The following is an 18,949-nucleotide window of genomic DNA, read 5'->3' on the forward strand; positions in this document are numbered from 1 at the left end:
CCCTGCTGAGCAGAGAGCCCGATGCGGGACTCGATCCCAGGACCCTGAGATCATGACCCGAGCCGAAGGCAGCGGCTTAACCCACTGAGCCACCCAGGCGCCCCCCAAATAAATACCATCTTAAAAAAAAAAAAAAAAGGAAAACTATTTTAATGGCTTTCTTTCCTCCACAATTATTCATTGTCAAAATGCCCAACAAATATATTTAAAATTAAGGCTAAAAATATCAATATGCTTACCAGCTGTCACTCCAAAGGTAATAAAGAGATAATGCACGTTTGCGGCGTAGGCGCTCAGTACCCAGCCCAGCGAGTTCACCAACCCTCCGATTATTGCGGTCCGGCGACACCCACAGGTGTTAATAAACAAGCCGATGAAAGGTCCTGTCGTGGGACATTGGAAAGGGAATTGACTGATGGCGTTTTATTTTCATGCTTTCCTCCAAAATCCGCACGTTTAGACAAAGAATAAAACATTAGTAGGGCTATTAAATAAAACGAACCCAAATCCCCATTGCGTTATATGCAAATAGCTTTTAGCATGCAAAGATGGGTTTCAGTAATTTCGCTGGAGAGCACAAGGTTCTAGGTTTTCAAGAAAGGCAGACCTGAAATAAACAGACAAATGAGTTAGTTCGTTCTCTTGTCTACAGCACAGGTAGGTCTGAAAACTAGTGGTCTATGGGCTTATTCAGCCTGTGGATGTATTTTGTTTATCCAGAACATAGTTTAAAAGATGTTTTGGGGCACCTGGGTGGCTCGGTTGGTTGGGCGTCTGCCATCAGCTCAGGTCATGATCCTGGGGTCTTGGGATCGAGCCCCTGTTGGGCTCCCTGCTCAGCAGGGAACCTGTTTCTCCCTCTCCCTCTGCCTGCCACTCCCCACCACTCCTGCTCTCACTCTCTCTGAAATAAGTAAATAAAATCTTTAAAAGATGTTTTGAATCAGTTGCCAGCATTTAAAAATTAAGAGCATTCCCAAGAAATCCAATGGCAACACAGAATCCCGCAGTTTCCCACACAGCCAAGATGGGCTGGAGCAGTGCCATGGCTTTCCGATTCCCTATGCCCACACTCCTAGTTTTCTATAGTCATCACCCCTCCCTTTGGTCCTGTACTTGGCCTCCTGCCCTCACTTACATTACTTGTTATTTGAGTTATTGACTCCAGACCTAGTGGGGGTACAGCAAGGGGGTTCTCAGGACTCCCATGCTTCCAGCAAAGAACTGATAGCTTATTTTCATGAGGACACCTGGATGCAAACCGTGTTGCAAAGCACTTCTCATTGCTTCATACTGTACTTCATCCCCTGCTGACTGTCAGTCCCAGGCTGGCCCCACCAGGCTATGGATTATGACAGTGTGTGGAGACTCAGAAATACACCTTGGTCCACAGACAGTGCCAGGCTCACAGCAGTATAGTATTGTATGATGTTTTGTCCTGGCTGCTTACTTTCTTATGACACTCTGGTTTTTGTCAACCTCTTTGTTTTCTTCCTAATATTCATTCATTCATTCATTCATTCATTCATTTTTATTACTAGGCTCTATGCCCAGCATGGAGCCCAGTGCGAGCTTGAACACCCCACCCTGAGATCAAAACCTGAGCTGAGATCAGGAGCCAGACGCTGAACCGACTGAACCACCCTGGCGATCCTGTGGTAACTTCTGATGTTACAGAAGTTTAATGCTTGTGTTGGGATCCATGATTCCCTGTGCAAAAAGCAATCTGTATTTTAGCAATAAAATGGGAGGCTGTAGTCAATATTCAGTAAGAGGGTACATTTAAAAAATCATCTTATTTTTGATCATTATTCCTTTTCATAGTTATGAAACCCTATATTCTGGTGGGAGTATTTCAGGTTAAAAGTTTGTTAAACTCTAAGGAGCTTCCCCTTTTAATTCAAACTGAAATCAAATCTTCCTTTAAGGTTCTACCTATTTGCATGTACATATTTGGATGCACAGTTTGCTAATAAATTTTTTTTCTTGAGCAGGCCTAATCTTAAAAATTATGAAGACAATGATTTATTAATTTAATGAACCCTGGTGCATTAGAAAATAACTTAGCAGGTAAACCTCTTAAAATAGACAGTATAGTAAATATATTTTACATAAATATACTATTATATATTATAAAATGAACACACTATATAAATAATATATAAACCAAACACATTGATATAAACATCTGAGGGAATTATTGGGGGCAACTGAAATTCAGAAACCATAAGTTGAAAGTGTGTCTTTGATTTCTTCACAAATACTTTTTAAATTCTTATTTTTTTTTTAAGATTTTATTTAGTTGACAGAGGGTGAGAGCACAAGTAGGCAGAGCGGCAGGCAGAGGGAGAGGGAGAAGCAGATTTCCCTGTTGAGCAGGGAGCCAGGTCCGGGGCTCGATCCCAAGACTATGAGATCATGACCTGAGCCAAAGGCAGCCACTTAACCAACTGAGCCACCCAGGTGCCCCCATAAATATTTTTTTAAAAAGATTTTTATTTGAGAGAGAGCGAGAGAGCGCGAGAGCATGTGCCTGGGTGGGGGGAGGGGCAGAGGGAGAGAATCTCAAGCAGATGAGTGTGGAGCCCAGATGGGGTTCGATCCCACAACCCTGACATAATGACCTGAGCCCAAAATCAAAAGTCAGATGCTTAGCCAACTGAGCCACCCAGGCACCCCACAAAGATTTTTATTTTCCTAAACCCACAGTCGCTTCACTATTGGAATCTCTGATGAGTGGATAAAAAAGAGAAAAAGGCATGACTCATCTGTTGGCTGTTAATTGGCCGTTTAAGTGATGACAGGTCACCAGATCGCAGTTCAGGAACATGATCATGTTTTCCATGTTACAGAAAGGGCCCAGAAGCAAGTTTTTCTGTGATACTGCACGTTTCTGAACACTGCATTAAGAAAGCATGTGGGGAAGAAGGAATGAGGTGGAATTTCCCCAAGTCCGAGCAGATACTCCAGTCTGGAGAAATGTTGTGCATCAAAAAGAAAGGATGAATTGCTTTACTGATAATAAGGTAAAATGATGACACTTTCTGGATTTTCAGTTCATCATCTCTCACAGGGTGGAGCCTTTGTCATTTACGACGTGCAGACAGGCAAAGTCAGCCCCAACCAGCAAAGTTAGTCGCGGAAATGCTGTGACCCCTCCACGGCTGCAAAACACGATCGGTCAAAATAAGGAAGCCGGACCCAAGCGTTCGGATTCTGCTCCATTTTTGCATCATTACGGATGCTCAGCTGGAATCTCCAAGATCAAATTAGCATTTTGCCAAAATGCAACGAACTCCCCACGCAGTCTAAGGACAAGGGGCAAGGCAGGTGAAGGGACAGTCGTCTGGCTATGATTCCCACTTCTGCAGAGCAATTCGGTGTTCTGGGATGAGACACAGACTCCCTCCTCTGCAGAAGGAATCTAATTTTGGCCCATTTCCCACATAATAGAGCTGCAGGGAACACCATGAGGAAATTCTAATTTCTTTCCTGTCCCGGTGACCTTGACATACAGTCACAGATGAAAGTACATAGTTCATTGAACTCCTGGCCACCAGGGCTCACCCTTCCCTGTGGTAAGGAGTTCAGAGCCTCTACCTCAATGACTCTCTGCCTAGGCTGAGCACTGGAGTCACTTAGGATCTTAAAAAAAAAAGAAAAAAAAAATCCTGATGCTCAAATCCCATCCCAAGAGATTTTGATTTGATGGTCGAGGTACAGCGTGAGAGGCAGGGTTTTTAAAGTTCCCCACGTGGATCTGATGTGCAGCGAGGATTGGCAACCACCACTCTAACTCTGCTTAGCAAGACAGTGACCTCTTGCAGCCTGCAGATGCCCCTAACATGGCTTCCACCAAGAATGCTTCCCATGGCTGTCACCGAGGCTGCTGTAGGGGACGACAGAGGTGATTCCATTTTGGAAACTGGCAAAGTCCGTGCTAGCAAAGAATGAAATTATCAAGTTTCTTACATGCAAGCCGCTGCCCAAGAGAGAGGGAGGGCTTTCAACTCTGCAATGTAATTCACGGAATTTTTTTTTTTTTTTTTAATTTAAAAGAGAAAACCCAAATGGGCTCACAATGATTGGAAAATGAGAACAATTTCCATTTATTTACTTCACACATATTCTCAGTTCTCATCTGACGGAGTGACGGGAGGTAGGGGGTAGTAGACACAATTCTGAGTCCAGTGGACCAGCGTTGGAGACTCTCTCATGCTCATTGGTTGTTCAACCTCAAGTAAGTTCCTTGAAGTCTGTGGACATTGCATGTTCTTCTTCTGTGAGATAGAGACGATGGACTGGTGCAGGTGGGGCTGTGGGATCAGAGGAGATCATGGACATAACGTGCACGTGGCATATGGTTAAGCAGCAAATAAAGGAGAGCTGTACTGCAGGCTTCTGACTTGGAAAGCACCCAACAGCTCTGCAGCAATCATGTATCAGACAGCTTAAGATAATGAACAGCGGGGCGCCTGGGTGGCTCAGTGGGTTAAGCCGCTGCCTTCGGCTCAGGTCATGATCTCAGAGTCCTGGGATCGAGTCCCGCATCGGGCTCTCTGCTTGGCGGAGAGCCTGCTTCCCTCTCTCTCTCTCTCTCTGGCTGCCTCTCCGTCTACTTGTGATTTCTCTCTGTCAAATTAATAAATAAAATCTTTAAAAAAAAAAAAAAAAAAGATAATGAACAGCAATTTAGGATCATGATAAGATAAAAGACCTTTTATTTATATAACTATGAGCCTTGCTGTGTTATGATTTCTAAGACCCAAGATATTTATCGAGCAGGTGCCTTTCCTGTAGAGAGGTTAGTCTACAAGCTGAAATGACACTGTCTGGGATATATGGACTCTCAAACAGAATTTTGAATATATAGTTACCTCCCAACTAAATCAAGGAGGACCATCACATTTCACCATCGCTATGAGTTAGGTGTTCTTATTTTGGGGGTCATATTCAAAATCATTTCCAAGACTTTCAGGACTGGTTCCCACTGCTTATTTTGGTAGAGCTTGTGAAAGACAAAATAACATATGAAATAACCTCACTGGGTGATTTGGAAAATAATGGGACATTTCCTATCCTGTCTTTTCACTGAGTCTTCTTTTTTGTGGTGAACACATCCTTCCTGATTGAATCTGTAAGTATCTTGTTCTTCCCCTTAAAGATTTTTAAAAAAGATTTTATTTTTAAGTAATATTTACACTCAACGTGGGGCTCGAACTCGTAAGCCCAAGATCAAGAATCGCATGCTCCATGGACTGAGACAGCCAGGTGCCGCTTAAAGATTTATTTTTAAAAAGGTAAAAATTGGACGCCTGGGTGGCTCAGTCGGTTAGGCGTCTGCCATTGGCTTGGGTGGTAATCCCAGAGTCCTGGAGTTTGCTCCTCCCTCTCCCCCTGCCCCTCCCCCGACTTGAATAAAATCTTAAAAAAAAAAAGGTAAAAACCTGGATGTTTTAGGTATTCTAGACGCAGTTTTCCTTCACTGACTTATTGAGAAGGTTGAATCACATCCAACATAAAACTAACACATTGCCTACACTCAAGTAAACCTTCCTACTTCTTAATGATGATATTCTAGTTTTAACAAGGTCAACGTAGGGTTGAAGGAGTCAGTTCCTAAATGTTGCAGGCCAGATGATTTACTGGCAATGCCCTCCCACACGTAATGGTGCCCTTATGTAATTTTAAAACCAGATTACTATTAATTTCCTTTGATAAACATACATACTCCACACACATCTTGAGAAATAATACTTTGTCCTTGTTTTCCATCATTAGCACTACCCCTGTTATTAACGTTGTTTGTCTTATCCAAAATAACACTGAATGCCAGCCAAGATCAACAAATCTTGGAATTGGATTCAAGGAGTTAATTACCACTGAAAAGGGAGACTCCCATCAAACACAGAGATGCCCGTCATACACAGACTCTCACAGAACCAGAAAAAGATTCGAGGCTATTTATGTTTCTAGTGTAATTTCGTGAATACTAGAAATTTAAAAAAAAGTCAACATAGGGGTGCTGGTTGGCTCAGTTGATTAAGTGTTGGATTGTTGGTTTTGGCTCAGGTCATGATTTCAGAGTCCTGAGATCCAGCTCTGAGTGGGGCTCTGTGCTCCTCATGGAGCCTGCTTAAGATTCTCTCTGTTCCCCACCGACTTGTGTGCATGCTCTCTAAAATAATAAATAAAAATAAATATAACAAATTTCGATGTAAAATTGTGGCTTTTACTTTCAAGAGATAATGTAAGGGAAAACACCCAGTATATAATAGATGCTTATTAAATATTAGTTGACAGTAAAAAGTGTTTAGTTCCCAAAAGGCAACACATAGGCCATAATAATAACAGTTATTTATGATAACTTTCTAGCTTGGCATTTCCAACTGCATGAGAATGACCTTCACGGATTGGTGTGTGGTTAGGTTTAATTAGAAAATACATTATTATTCCTTCCTGTTAGCTACATCAGTAACTTTTCTCAAAGCAGTTCAATAGATTTTTCAACAGCATATGATCAGTATTTCAAATTAAATCATAGGAAATCTGAAATAAGATCGTCACTTGCCTTTTGTGGTGTTTTCTCTAAAATTTTTATCTTTTACAAATACTTCCAAATATTAAATAAAAAGATCTATAATAATATGTAATGAATTAGAGTAGTCAAGAAAAGAGTTTGGGGTAAAAAAGAGCTTTTTAAATGATCAAATTTCAAAACATTAAATTTTTTTATAATATCCAAATAATAATATCACACAAAAGGACACATATTGTATGACTACACTTATATGAGGTACTTTCATAGAGACTGAAGATAGAATGGTGATGGTCAGGGGTGAAGGGAAGGTGGGAAAAGAGAGTTGCTGTTTCATGGGTGCAGAGTTTCAGTTTGGGATGATGAAAAGGTTTTGGAGACGGATGGTGGGAAAGAATGCAGTTAGTGGCAATGAACTGTATACCTAAAAAATGGCTAAAACAGTAAACGTGATCTTATATATATTGTCCCATGATAAAAAAAAAAACAGTACTAGATATCATTAACATCTAGTATCTAATGTTTTGACCATATAAAACCTTACAGCAGGGAATTGTCAACTTATAATAATTCAGTTTTGCAACAGGTCACATGCGAACATACCCACAATCAAGGTGATGCCCATGCTGAGGGAGCTGACCCATGCAGTCAGGCCACGGCTCTGATGGAATTCTTCGAGCCATTCCACGTTGAGGACTCCCAGGGCCATCTGGGAGCCCATGATGAGGATGTGCACAAAGAAGGAGGAAAGGACCACCATCCAAGCCCATCCACTGTCAATGTTTGGGTGGGGCTTAAGTGTCTTCTTATCTTTGGGGTCATCTTCAAAATCATATCCAATATCTTCATGACTTGTGTACATTTTCCAAGATTTTCTGAAATACACATGACAAATAATTTCCTTGAACGTCAAGCCAAAAGTAGTTTTTCTTCTTTGGACAGCTCTGCCTTCCCACCGTAACCAAACTGACCTTCAGATTCATCTTGTCATTATGCAGATTTGGGAACACTCCTGCCTTTTTACTGGCAAGTGCTTTTTTGAAGCCTGTTCCATCTCTATACTCATCCTGTATGTAACCATTACTATGCATATTTTAAAGAAATGGAAATAGACTCAGAGAAGTGAAGTGCCTTTCCCAAGTTCCCATGACCGGGAAGTATGGCTACCAGGAACCCAAGGAATTGAACCCCGGTATTCCTGACTCCAAGCCCATGCCTTGTGACCAGCATTGGGATGGATACTGACAGGTGACAACAAAGATGTCACAGAAGGAAGACAGCTGGCTCTAAACAACCTTTCAGGGGAGCTTTGCCTTGGTAGAGCTTTTGGCAGAGTATCTGGTCCTCATTTTGTGGGTCCCAACGTTTGAGTTTTTTTGGTACAAAAGAGTGGATTCACCTTGGAATACCAACCTCTATGAACACATCTCAGGAGAGATGGTAAACTAGAAGGCCAATTATTATTATTATTATTATTAAAATGGGAGCTAGAGCTTTCTAATAATGGTGATACTCAGGTCTGATACACAAGACACAGAAAAGAGTCTTGGAGGCTGGCTGGAGCTGGAGTGGGGGCAGTGATGCCAGATCAGGCAAGGACTCTGGTTTCATTTTTATTTCTTAGGATGAGAATTAAGTATATGCAAGAGAACTGAGGATAAGGAGTAAAAGAAGGATAGACAGAGGCAGAGATAGTAATCCTGGAGGTGGTGGAACAGCAGGATTGGTCTTGATCAGGAGTAGTAGGAGGAGAAGTTACACCCGATGGTCTAACTCTTGGGTCAAGTAGAAGTGAGGTCACTGGCTGAGAATGAAGAGGGTGGTGGTTGTGAAGGGCCCTCCACATTCAGGAAGAGACTGTTGGAAGAGACTGTTGCCCACGACGAGTGGAAACTATTGTTGGGTCGTTCTGAAGGTGGAGCTGAGCCCTGCAAGACAGCAGGGCAGAGCCGTGGGCGAGCAGCACCAGGGACAGAGCGCTGGAAGCCCTCAGACCCAGAAGCGCGCAATTCGAGCATCATCATCAGAGAATGTTAAGACAAGAACAAACAACTAAAAGTTGGTCTGCTTTTTATTATGATCACTATGTGCCAGCAAATCTAGACATCACTAATAAAATTCTCCTCTTCTGAAAAAAATCTTTTGCTAGCCAAAGTTCCAAACTATGATGTTTTTAATTTTCTATCTGTAAGCTTCAAACCAGCATGGTGCTATTACTTATCCTTCCATAAGCACTGTATTATCCATAGGAGCTATTTCAGAGAATTCCTGGTTCTACCGTTGACCCCCACATCCGTGTGGCCCCAGCTACACACTTGAGAGTAAGTTCCTGAGAATTACTGGAACTCTCTGTGGCCCAGTTTGGTCCGCAGTCCCCAAGGTGTCTCATGTCCCCACCTTCAGCAGCACGTTCGAGATGGATGAACGGCACAGTCACTGTAGAGATAAAGAACCAGAACTTGACTTCTTTACTTGTGTCACTCTGTACACCTACCTGGAGATTTTATTTTGTTTAACGTGTAAAATAGTGAAACAGGGTAAGATGGTGAGGTGAAAATATTTCATTTGTAAAGTGAAGTGTGCAATCAATACAAGACATGTTTTACTCAATTTGAATAATCTCTTCAAGACAGAAATCTGTTCTTTTTTTCAATTAATTATTTTAAAACAAAAGAAAAAATAAGAAAATACTGATTATTACAAACCATTACATGGTTGTTATTGAAAATCATGTCATTGCAATGGAGGAAGGAGGTCTAAAAAATAATCCCAAATACATGAGGACCCCCTCCAAAGGTGAGGCTTTTCTCAGCAGTGTTCCAGTGTGGACCGGTTGGGAGGTGGGGGTCAGAGAAGCGGACTGTGGTGGATTGCACAGTGCCCACAGCCTCTTTCTGCACACCCCCAAGCTAAGAATTGTTTTTACCTTTCTTAAAGGTTATGTGGTCCATGAAATTTAAAATACTTATTCTCTGACCCTTCCTAGGAAAAGCTGGCTGATCCCTGGACTGTGGCATTGGTTCCGGCTAAGAATTTATTGGGAAGAAATGGGCATTGGGGAACCAAGGACGTCAGTGGAAGATCAGTTTAATGGATCTGTCCGGGGGCTCATCCTGACTTTCCCTTTCTCTCATACCTTGTCCTCATTATTATTTTTATCTTTTAAGTGATTTTATGTCCTAAACACCCACCCAATTCTCAACCGCTACACTTCCTGACCAGATTGCTCCTCTCTGCCCGGGTCCTTTTCCACCTTCCTGCTCTATAGACAGTTGGGAGGGATAAAATGTTATCTTGTCATGTGACTTCTCCACACTGTCAAGATATCCTTAGGATCAAGCCCAGACTCTCTTTGCCATTGCCAGGTTCTCCATAGATTATCTGACCCCTGGTTCCTGTGCTCCAGCCCTGCTAAAGCACCTACATCTCCTTGACCTTGACACAGTGTCCTGAACTTTGGACTTCTTCTCTCTTTTGGGAACACGCTTCTCTCCTAACTTCCCGCTCCTATTCTGCTCCTCCCTCAAGATTCAGGTAAATATAGTAATGAAACCTTGACACGGTGAGAACTCCCCTCCCCTGCAATCATTTCTAATCTCCAACATTAGAGTATATGTTAAATCAATCATTCATTGCACAAGGCTGTTCGAAGACATGGAAGGAAGATGTGTATTATACATGGGCGGGTTACAAAACTGGAGGTGGGCAATAATCCTTTTGTTGTTTTTGTTAGAAATAGGTAACCATTCACGCCAAGACTGAAGTGAAACAGAAAAATTTTAAGGGAGATTATTCTTTGGATGATGGTCTTAAAGTAATTTTCCTCCTTTAATCTACCTTTTGGTAAAAAAAGAATTATAATATGTACATATTAACTTTATGATAACAAAATAAAAGTCCCTCTCTCTATCTCTTAAATGCCATTTGGATCAGCTCTTTGCATCTGGTAGATGAGTGGCTGGGTTGTAGAAAAAGAACGAGGATGATTCAAGAGCCACTTTCCTGGGGAAGTCTAGCCTGCCACTACCCTGCTTTCTCCAAGCGAGAGGACAGCCTGCCTGGGGACAGGAAGTGATGGGGTAGCCCTTGCTTTCCAGAGCCTGCAGCCCAGAAAAGAGCTGCATTGGCCCAAGGCCCAGAGGATAAACCTACAGAAGGATCAGAAGGGCTGTTCAGTGGTTGTCTTTCCTCTGCCTCTGCTACTTGTATGTAAAATTCCAAGCCACAAAGTGAAGAATCGGGGGAGCAAACGACCTATATGAATATAAAATAATATCATTTTATTTTATTTTAAAAAAGATTTTATTTATTTATTCGACAGAGAGAGATCTCAAGCAGGCAGAGAGGCAGGCAGAGAGAGAGAGAGAGAGAGAGAGAGAGGGAAGCAGGCCCCCTGCTGAGCAGAGAGCCCGATGTGGGACTCAATTCCAGGACCCTGAGATCATGACCTGAGCCGAAGGCAGAGACTTAACTCACTGAGCCACCCAGGCACCCTTATTTTTTATTTTTTAAAATTAAATTTTTAAAATTAGTTTCAGAAATAGAATTTAATGATTCATCAGTTGTATATAACACCCAGTGCAATTGGGTGATGGGCATTAAGAAGGGCACATGATGTAATAACATCACACATATAAAATCTGTGGGATAATGCTCAGCTCTGTTTAGACAGACAAAACAACACAACTTGGCATTTTCCTAAAGCCCACTTACATCTCTGAAAATGTGTCAAATAATAATATCACAAAGGTTATGGTTTTTCAACCCATGAGTTGAAATAGCAGGCATTTTTCCTAAGCAATGTTAAGAACTTGATATTCTCACTGAATTATTTATTTTATGGGTTGAGAGATGCAGTTGTCATTGAACGACTCTCGGCATTTCCATTATTTGCTCATAAATAAATGACATCGAATAGAATTTAATTGCCAAGTTTTATCCAAGAGGTGCGAGGGTGTATCTAGCATCCAGTAGCCAGTGCGGAGACTGGTCGAGGGCGGGGGAAGCTAAAACGAAGTTCTGTCCCATCCTCACGAGGTCCCTAAAGATACACCTGGCAGCAGAGCCATCAGCATTTCCTATCTAAATCTCTCTATAAGCAATACCCATTTGGACTAATCACAGTTAACTTACTGTCCAACCAGGTTAATTAAAACAAACAAAAGAACACAACAGAAAAATAAATTTCTACCCCCTCCACTCCCAAGTTTGCTTTTTAGCATTTACATAATTATAAGATACAAAATAACTCCTTGAGTATTATATCCTAGTCTATACTCTGTGAGACAGAGAGGGAGAGAGGGAGAGAGTACACACAAGTGAACCAGGGGTGGTCCAGAACCATCCCAGGCTCCCTGTCTTTCTCTATCACATGGCCTTCAAGCTCTCCCACCTTCTCCACATCCTGACATACATGTAAAACATCAACAGGCATGGGGTACCCTGGGGTAAATGAGGCACGGAGTGTGGGGTTTCCTCTAGGATCATCAGGTAAGATGGAACCCATTCTAGGCTGGCCTGTTGGAAGCTCAGCATATAACATTAGGGCCTTGCACTGAAGGAAGTGAAGGAAGGCAATGGGCAGATTATGGGACCAACAGTCAACCTTCCTTTGCCCCAAATGCGGGTTCATAAATGGTAAAAGAACCATCATAACGGAAGGGAAATTATGTAACCCATGAAAGCTCTGAGATGGAGGCCAGCTGCACATTTATGTGCCACTAGGTAGAGGTGAAAAAAATCTAGATCCAGCTGGAGTGTATCTGAGATTAAAACCAAATTAAATTCCCACAGCTCTCTTACCGGAGTAAGTTTTATAAGCAACTCATTCACTTTTAATTTGGCTACTATGATTATGTTAGCATGCCGCGAGTGCTTTATAAATGGCGAGCAAAGGGAGAGTGCCCAGTGAAAACAAATTACAGGTGGACAGGCTAGGATGGTAACTGGTTCTCATCAGATGCAGAGAGTGGCTGGCCGCCTGCAATGGGGCTGTGGGTTCTTTTGCCCTCTAGACCTGGTGTGCAAGGCAACCTTGGGCCTTAGGGAGCGCACTTGAGCCCAACAGGCTGAAGAGGTTAGAACCTCCATGGTTGGGGAGCGGAGCGAGTGCACAGAGGCCAGGGCAGGAGAAAAGGAAACCTCCCCTGGGTTCACGCTGTACTGGGAAGAACTGGACATATAAATGCCTTCTATGGGTCAGGGACTGTGCTGAGTGGTTTCTCTACACCGATCCTGTCCAGTTGGCATTAATGTCCCATTTCACAGGGTGCCTGGGTGGCTCAGTTGCTTAAGCAACTGCCTTCAGCTCAGGTCATGATCCTGGAGTCCCGGAATCGAGTCCCGCATCAGGCTCCCAGCTCCAGGGGGAGTCTGCTTCTCCCTCGACCCTCTCATGCTCTCTCTCTCTCTCTCTCAAATAAATAAATAAAATCTTTTTTAAAATGTCCCATTTCACAGACGAGGAAACTGAGGCTACAGTCGAATGTGGACAGTGAAGCTTAGAGGTCAAACTAGCAGGTGGCGGAGCCAGGTCTGAGGGATTCCAAAGCCTAATTTTATTCACCCTTTCCCCGTCTCTCTCTCTCTCTCTCTCTCTCTCTCTCACACACACACACACACACACACACACACATACGCCAGACAAGGCGAAAAAGAATCTTTCTAATTCTCAATAATAATCCTCATTTATCCTTGCTAATTAGCCTGAATCAACTTTCCAGCGGAAAGAAAACGACTTAATTGGTAAGCACGATTCAGTTTCTTAAAACCTCGCCAATGGCCTTGGCGGCGACCGGCCGGGTAATGGCCGCCCCGCGTCCCTCGCCCCCGTTGGTCTCCCTTTCCTCCCCACCGCGGGACCCGCGCGCCCTGGGCTTGCGCGCGCCCCACTCCCGGGCTCCGCGTTCGTCCCGCTTCCCCGACACCCCGACATCTCGCGCACCCGGGTCCTCCCACGGGCTCGGAACCTGCCAGCTCTGCGGGGAAGCGGGCCGAGCGCAGTCCCGGCCGCCTGCGCGGGGAGGCTTCCGCACTCCCGGACGTCCCCTAACCGCAGCCCCCGGTCTCCCCCTCTCCGCTCCGCCACCGCCTGGTTCGAGTTACAAGCTGGATTCGAGGAGGCGGGAGCGGCGCGCGGCTGGGGTCCCGAGGGGGGGGGGTGCCGTGCGCTCTGCGGGACGCACTGGGTGGGGGGTCCCGGCCGCCGGGGAAAAGAGGCGCGCGTCCCCACGCTCCGCCCTGGCCCGAAGCTCCCTGCCAGCTCCGCGGTGGCCTCGCCCGCAGCCCGCTATCCCAGCGCCTCGGCGCAGCCCTGCCGGCGATCGCACAGCAGCCTTCCCGTCCATGCCCCCGGCCTGCACCGCGCCTGACCCAGGTCCCCAGGGAGTAGCGGCCACCCGCGCGGTCCAGGGTGCCTCCCGGGGCCGCACGGCCTCGGGATACTCACCGCCCGCGGCGCGCGGGGCTGCGGCCTCATTCGGCTCCCGGCCCGGATCCCCGAACTTGCTGTTTGCTCCGGAGCCCCCTGAGCGGTTGGGCGTGGAGAGCTTTTGCAATGTCGCCCAGCATCCTGGATGGAGATGCTGGGGCTGCGGCTCGGCTCTCCGGCCGGCTCCGTGCGCTCTGTGCCCCGGGCCCGGGCTCCTCTGCCGCTCGCTGTCGGGCCAGGTGAGCGTTTCGTGGAGCTTCGGGCTCCAGGCCTCAGTCCGTGTGGTTTTAAAAAGGGTACGTTTGGAGGTGCCCGAACCTAACCTGGGCTTTTTTCCAATCGGTGCAATTTCAAATCTCCACGCTCGTTCATTCCTATACCGGCTAATTCTGGTTTGGCAGGAAAAAATTGCAGTCATCTCACGTGCACACTCTTGTGGCCGGTTGAAGTTTATGGCTTTGGCTGAGGCTCGCTAATGCTCTGCATATTTAGAACCGGAGGAAAGGGTTTGAAGTCTCACCCCACATCCGCATGGGAGAAGCACCTTCCATTTCACTGAGACAGCAGGGAAGTGAGATGCAAAACCCTCACCGAAGTCTGGGACGCGAAACATGGCACTTTGTAGATGGAGGAGAAGGGCAGGGCCTGTAGGATTCTTGGCCAAAGAGGACTGAAAATCCCTAATTCTTGGTCCTAGTCTAGGTCCCACCTCTCATTGCTTCTTTTCCAATCAGTCCCTTCCCGTTGGGTCTCACACACAAATTTCATTTCACTTGTATGTACCCTGTGCCCAATAAAATTCTTTGCCCTGGAAAGTTCTCAGTACTGGTTAACGAGGCCAGTGCTGTTTCCCCTCACCTGAAGGTACTTATAGTCATTTTCTATTGCTGTTGTAATAAGTTACCCTACATTTAATGGCTGAAAACACAAACTTAGTATCTTTTAGGTCTGGAGGTCAGAAGTCTGGAATGGGGCTTACTGTGCAGAAATCAAGGTGTTGTGAGGGTGTGTTCCCTCTGGCGACTCCAGGGAAGAGCCACCAGATTGAGAGTGTGTCTACATTCCTTGGCTTGCGGTGAGTATTCTTGTTTTCACAGGGAGCAGCATTCCGTCATTCTATGCCTTTCTCTTTGGCTCCCATCACCTCTGTCTCTCTCCTCCACTTTTAGGGGCCCTTGCGATTACATTGGTTTACCCAGTGGTAGTTGGATTGTTGGATAATCCAAACAATCTCCATGTATTGAGGTCAGCTGATTAATAATCTTAATGCCACTTGGAACCTTAATTCCTCTTTTGCCATGTGACTTATTATAGTCACAGGTTCTAGGGCTTAGGATGGGTCTTTCTCTGGAGGGCCATTATTCTGTCTACCACAGATTGCCGTCTACCATCCTTCCTTCTTTTTGTGTTTTGTTTTCTTTTTCTCAAAAAAGAATATTTACATGTCTTTCAGATTGCCGTTTTTAAAAATATCACTCCCTGATTAAAAAATAATTGAGAACATTGTGAGAAATGATGGCGAACTGAGGACATTTTGATGAGGCACTAGGCTTATGTGTTCCAAATGATTGAATTTGCTGACCAGAACATGAGCAAGTGGATAGTTAGTAGTCCTTTCTGCTGTCCTCAGCTAGCACTCACTTCAAGCAGGCTTTTGATGGCAAGTCAGGATTACGGCAGTACCTCGAGTGCAGATGGTCCGTCTTGTTTGAAAAGAGGTCTGTGAGATTTTTACATTTTTTTCCCCTCAGAAACTTTGTACTTTTATTGATGTATAAGTGATGTAGTATGAACTGGAATTATTTGAATGTGCATGTTTAAATTTGATGGGTTTTAACGTAAGTCGGGAAACTGTCACCTCAATCAAACAACTCCAGAATTTTCATGTGTACCCTTTGTAATCCATGCCTCACCCTGCCCCAAATTCCCAGGCAACCTCACCTCTGCTTTCCAAGAAGCTTCTAGTCTGAACTGTGCTCAATTCACATCTGGAATGCCCAAAGAAGGTTTTCTTTTCCTTCTGTTTCCAGCTTTGTAGAGGTATATTTGACAAATAAAACTATGTCTATTTAAAGTGTACAATGCCATGACTTGATGCATAAGTACATTGTGAAGTGATCGACACACTCAAGCGTTTCCTTTGTGGGGAGAATGCTTACAATCCACTCTCTTAACAACTTTCAAGTATACAATCCAGTATTGTTAACTATAAATGCCACGCAGTACGTTATAGTCTCGGAACACAATCACTTTTAACCAAACGTTTGTGCCCTTTGACAAACACCTCCTCACTTCTACCATCTCCTGGCCCCTGGCAACCAGGCAACCAGGCAAACATTCTATCCTGTGTTTCTGTCCATTCAAACTTTTTTTTTTTTAAGAATCTACATTGAGTGGGATCATACAATATTTGTCTTTCTCTGTCTGGCATATTTCATTTAACGTCATGTCTTCCAGGTCTGTCTCTGTTGTCACAAATAGCAGGATGTCCTTCTTTGTTATAGCTGAATACTATCCCATCTTTATCCATTCATCCGTCAACAGATACTTAGGTTGTTTCTTAAGCTTGACTATGTGAATAACACCACTGTGAACATGGATGTGGAGACAATTTTTCACGATACTGATTTCATTTCCCACAGAAGGCTTTCCAGGAACTTACTCTCCTTCACAAGCGTCACCGCTCTCACCTGCCTAGGGGTCTCTCGCTGACACAGATCGCTGGAGAGCAGGCCCAGAGCAAAGTGTCTGACTGTGATCCAAGGGTTGGGACATCCGGGTTAAAGGACTAGAAATCCACCCTACATTAGAGTGTAAAAGACAAGCCCTAAACCCTTCTCATCTGCAGTAGAGGAACATATTGTTATGTCTTGATTTTCAGGCAAATTGCATGTTGTTCCAATAGTTGTCTTACCTTTTGTCTTACCTTTTATCAGGTAATAATAACCTTGTCCCTTAAGAAGATGAAACATTTTGAGAGTTGCCTGTGGAAGCTGTTTCTCTTTGTGTTTTTTATTCATTTATTTTTTTTTACCTCTCAGTTTTAGTCATGCATTCAACTGATTTCATTACTGGAGCTGGGTGGAACTATCTGTGCACAATCTGTGCCTTAATTTGGGGGTTTAATGGTGTGGATTAAGCATAGATTGGGATAAAATCAGCTTTTGAGGAAGTTGCTAACACAGAATATTGAAGGTTTTTTTTTTTTTTTTTAAAGATTTATTTATTTATTTATTTGAGAGAGAGAGAGAGAGGTAAAGAGAGAGAGAGAGAGACTTTGAATGGGGGGAGGGGCAGAGGGAAGGGCTCTTCAAGTAGACTCCCTGCTGAGCATGGAGCCCAACACAGGGCTCAGTCTCACCACCCATGGAACCATGACCTGAGCCAAAACCAGAAGTTGGATGCTTAACCAACTGAACCACCCAGGCACCCCAGATATTGAAGGTTTTTGAGGAATACCCAGTGTGTTACCTTGACTGCCTCATTTGAGCAGAACCACTAGGAAGTCAGGCCAGGCATGAAGACGATGCGAAAACTCCGTCGTTGTCCCAAGGACATTGTTCTGTCTGTTACTCAGTGTAGAAGTCAGCCCCACCCACACCCCTCCAAGTTTACTGCAAGGACACTGTAATGGTCAATTCTGTGTCAACCTGACCGATAAGTGTTGGCAAGGATGTGGAGAAATTAGAACCCTCATGTTCTGTTGGTGGGAATGCAAAAGAGTGCGGCTGCTGTGGAGAAGTTTTCAGACCCTGAGAAGTTTAAACAAGGAATTGTCAAAGGTCCCTGCAATTCCCCTCCTCCGGGTATACCCTCGAGTAAGGAAAACATGAGTCCACACACAAACTTGGCCAGCAACGTTATTCGTAATAGTCAAAAGTGGAAACAACCCAGATGGTGATCACGTGATGAGTGGCTGCACGGAATGGGATAGAGCTGTGAACTGGACTGTGGTTCAGTTACAGGAAGAAATGGAGTAACAGTACATGCTACAACTCAGATGAGTCTTGGAAACCTTATGTTGAGTAAAAAAGGTCAGTCACAAAAGATCACATATTGTATGATTGCTCTTAGAAGGAATGTTTAGAATAGGCACAGCTGTAGAGACAGAAAGCGGGTTGGTGGTTGCCTAGGGCGGGGATGTTGGAGAGGAAAGAGAGAGTATCTGCTAATGGATACGCTCCTTGAGGGTGATGAAGACATTCTAAAAGTGATTTTGGTGATGGTTGTGCAAAGTGGTGTGTAAACTAGAAACCATTTCCTTCCTCCCAAAACTGACTAAAGTGGACCATACATAAACCGGGGTGGAGGAAGGTCATGGAAAAGATGGGACCGTTAGTTGACCTGGGAGCTGGACTTGGGCACTCGGAGGCTCTTCCCCCCACCCCTGTCCTTGGAATGTGGGTTCCACTTGCCTTTCCCATTCCCAGAGGCTGTTCCAAGGACATATCCTGGAGACGGTGACGTCGTGTTGAGAGCACCTGCTTGGTTTGTGTGACTGATCCTCTATCCAACTTTTAAGATGTGGTGGGTGGTGCAGGGATCCATCCATTCACCTTGTGGGTGCCCAAGACAAGCCCCCTATGTCAGTTCCCTTGCTTATTAAAGCTGCTACCTCCCAACCTGGAGTGACCTGCTTCTTTGTTGCTCCCTGCCTGCCCTCTGAGTATGGGGGTTGGTTTCAGGTTTTAACCAGGAAAGCTCCCAGCAGGCTTATGAAGCAACTGGTGAGCCAGCCAAGAGACCAGAGAAATGGGGCTTGGGAAGGGGCTGCTAGGGGGAAATCCGGAATTGGTCAGTGAGGTATGTATGGGGAGGGGTGGCCTGTGCAGTAGGTGCTCTTGGACTGCCAGATGAGTATCAGGATGCCCCAAAACCCAAGCCATCTAAGGCCCTTGTTGGAGGCCCTGTGCAGAGCACAGTGTGCCAAAGAAGGGGACAAATGACTGCCATGGGCTGGTGGGTAGTTCTGCAGGCCCCCA

The 18,949-nt window shown here is 44.7% G+C and overlaps 1 protein-coding gene and 1 long non-coding RNA gene across 4 annotated transcripts in view; one reads left to right on the forward strand and one right to left on the reverse strand.

Annotated features, from left to right (window-relative positions):
• The window catches only part of SLC16A14 (solute carrier family 16 member 14), a 30,726-nt gene extending 16,292 nt beyond the window's left edge, over positions 1 to 14,434 (reverse strand). For both annotated transcript variants that reach the window (XM_059393675.1, XM_059393674.1), the window contains exons 1-3: positions 13,986 to 14,434; positions 7,142 to 7,413; positions 240 to 383 (exon numbers count right to left, since the gene is read on the reverse strand). In XM_059393675.1, coding sequence (XP_059249658.1) covers positions 240 to 383; positions 7,142 to 7,400 — 403 coding nt within the window. In that variant the 5' untranslated portion in view covers positions 7,401 to 7,413; positions 13,986 to 14,434. The remainder of the gene's footprint in view (positions 1 to 239; positions 384 to 7,141; positions 7,414 to 13,985) is intronic.
• On the forward strand, positions 13,044 to 15,994 carry LOC132013623 (uncharacterized). 2 transcript variants are annotated; one of them, XR_009403048.1, is made up of 3 exons: positions 13,044 to 13,282; positions 14,904 to 15,042; positions 15,421 to 15,994. It is a non-coding gene; the product is annotated as an uncharacterized LOC132013623 (long non-coding RNA). The 2 variants fall into 2 exon arrangements; XR_009403049.1 differs by having other exon boundaries at positions 13,046 to 13,282; positions 14,914 to 15,042.
• The last annotated feature ends 2,955 nt before the right edge of the window (positions 15,995 to 18,949 follow it).

The sequence above is a fragment of the Mustela nigripes genome, chromosome 3 (genome assembly GCF_022355385.1).
Source record: "Mustela nigripes isolate SB6536 chromosome 3, MUSNIG.SB6536, whole genome shotgun sequence".
In the NCBI taxonomy this organism is placed as follows: Eukaryota; Metazoa; Chordata; class Mammalia; order Carnivora; family Mustelidae; genus Mustela; species Mustela nigripes.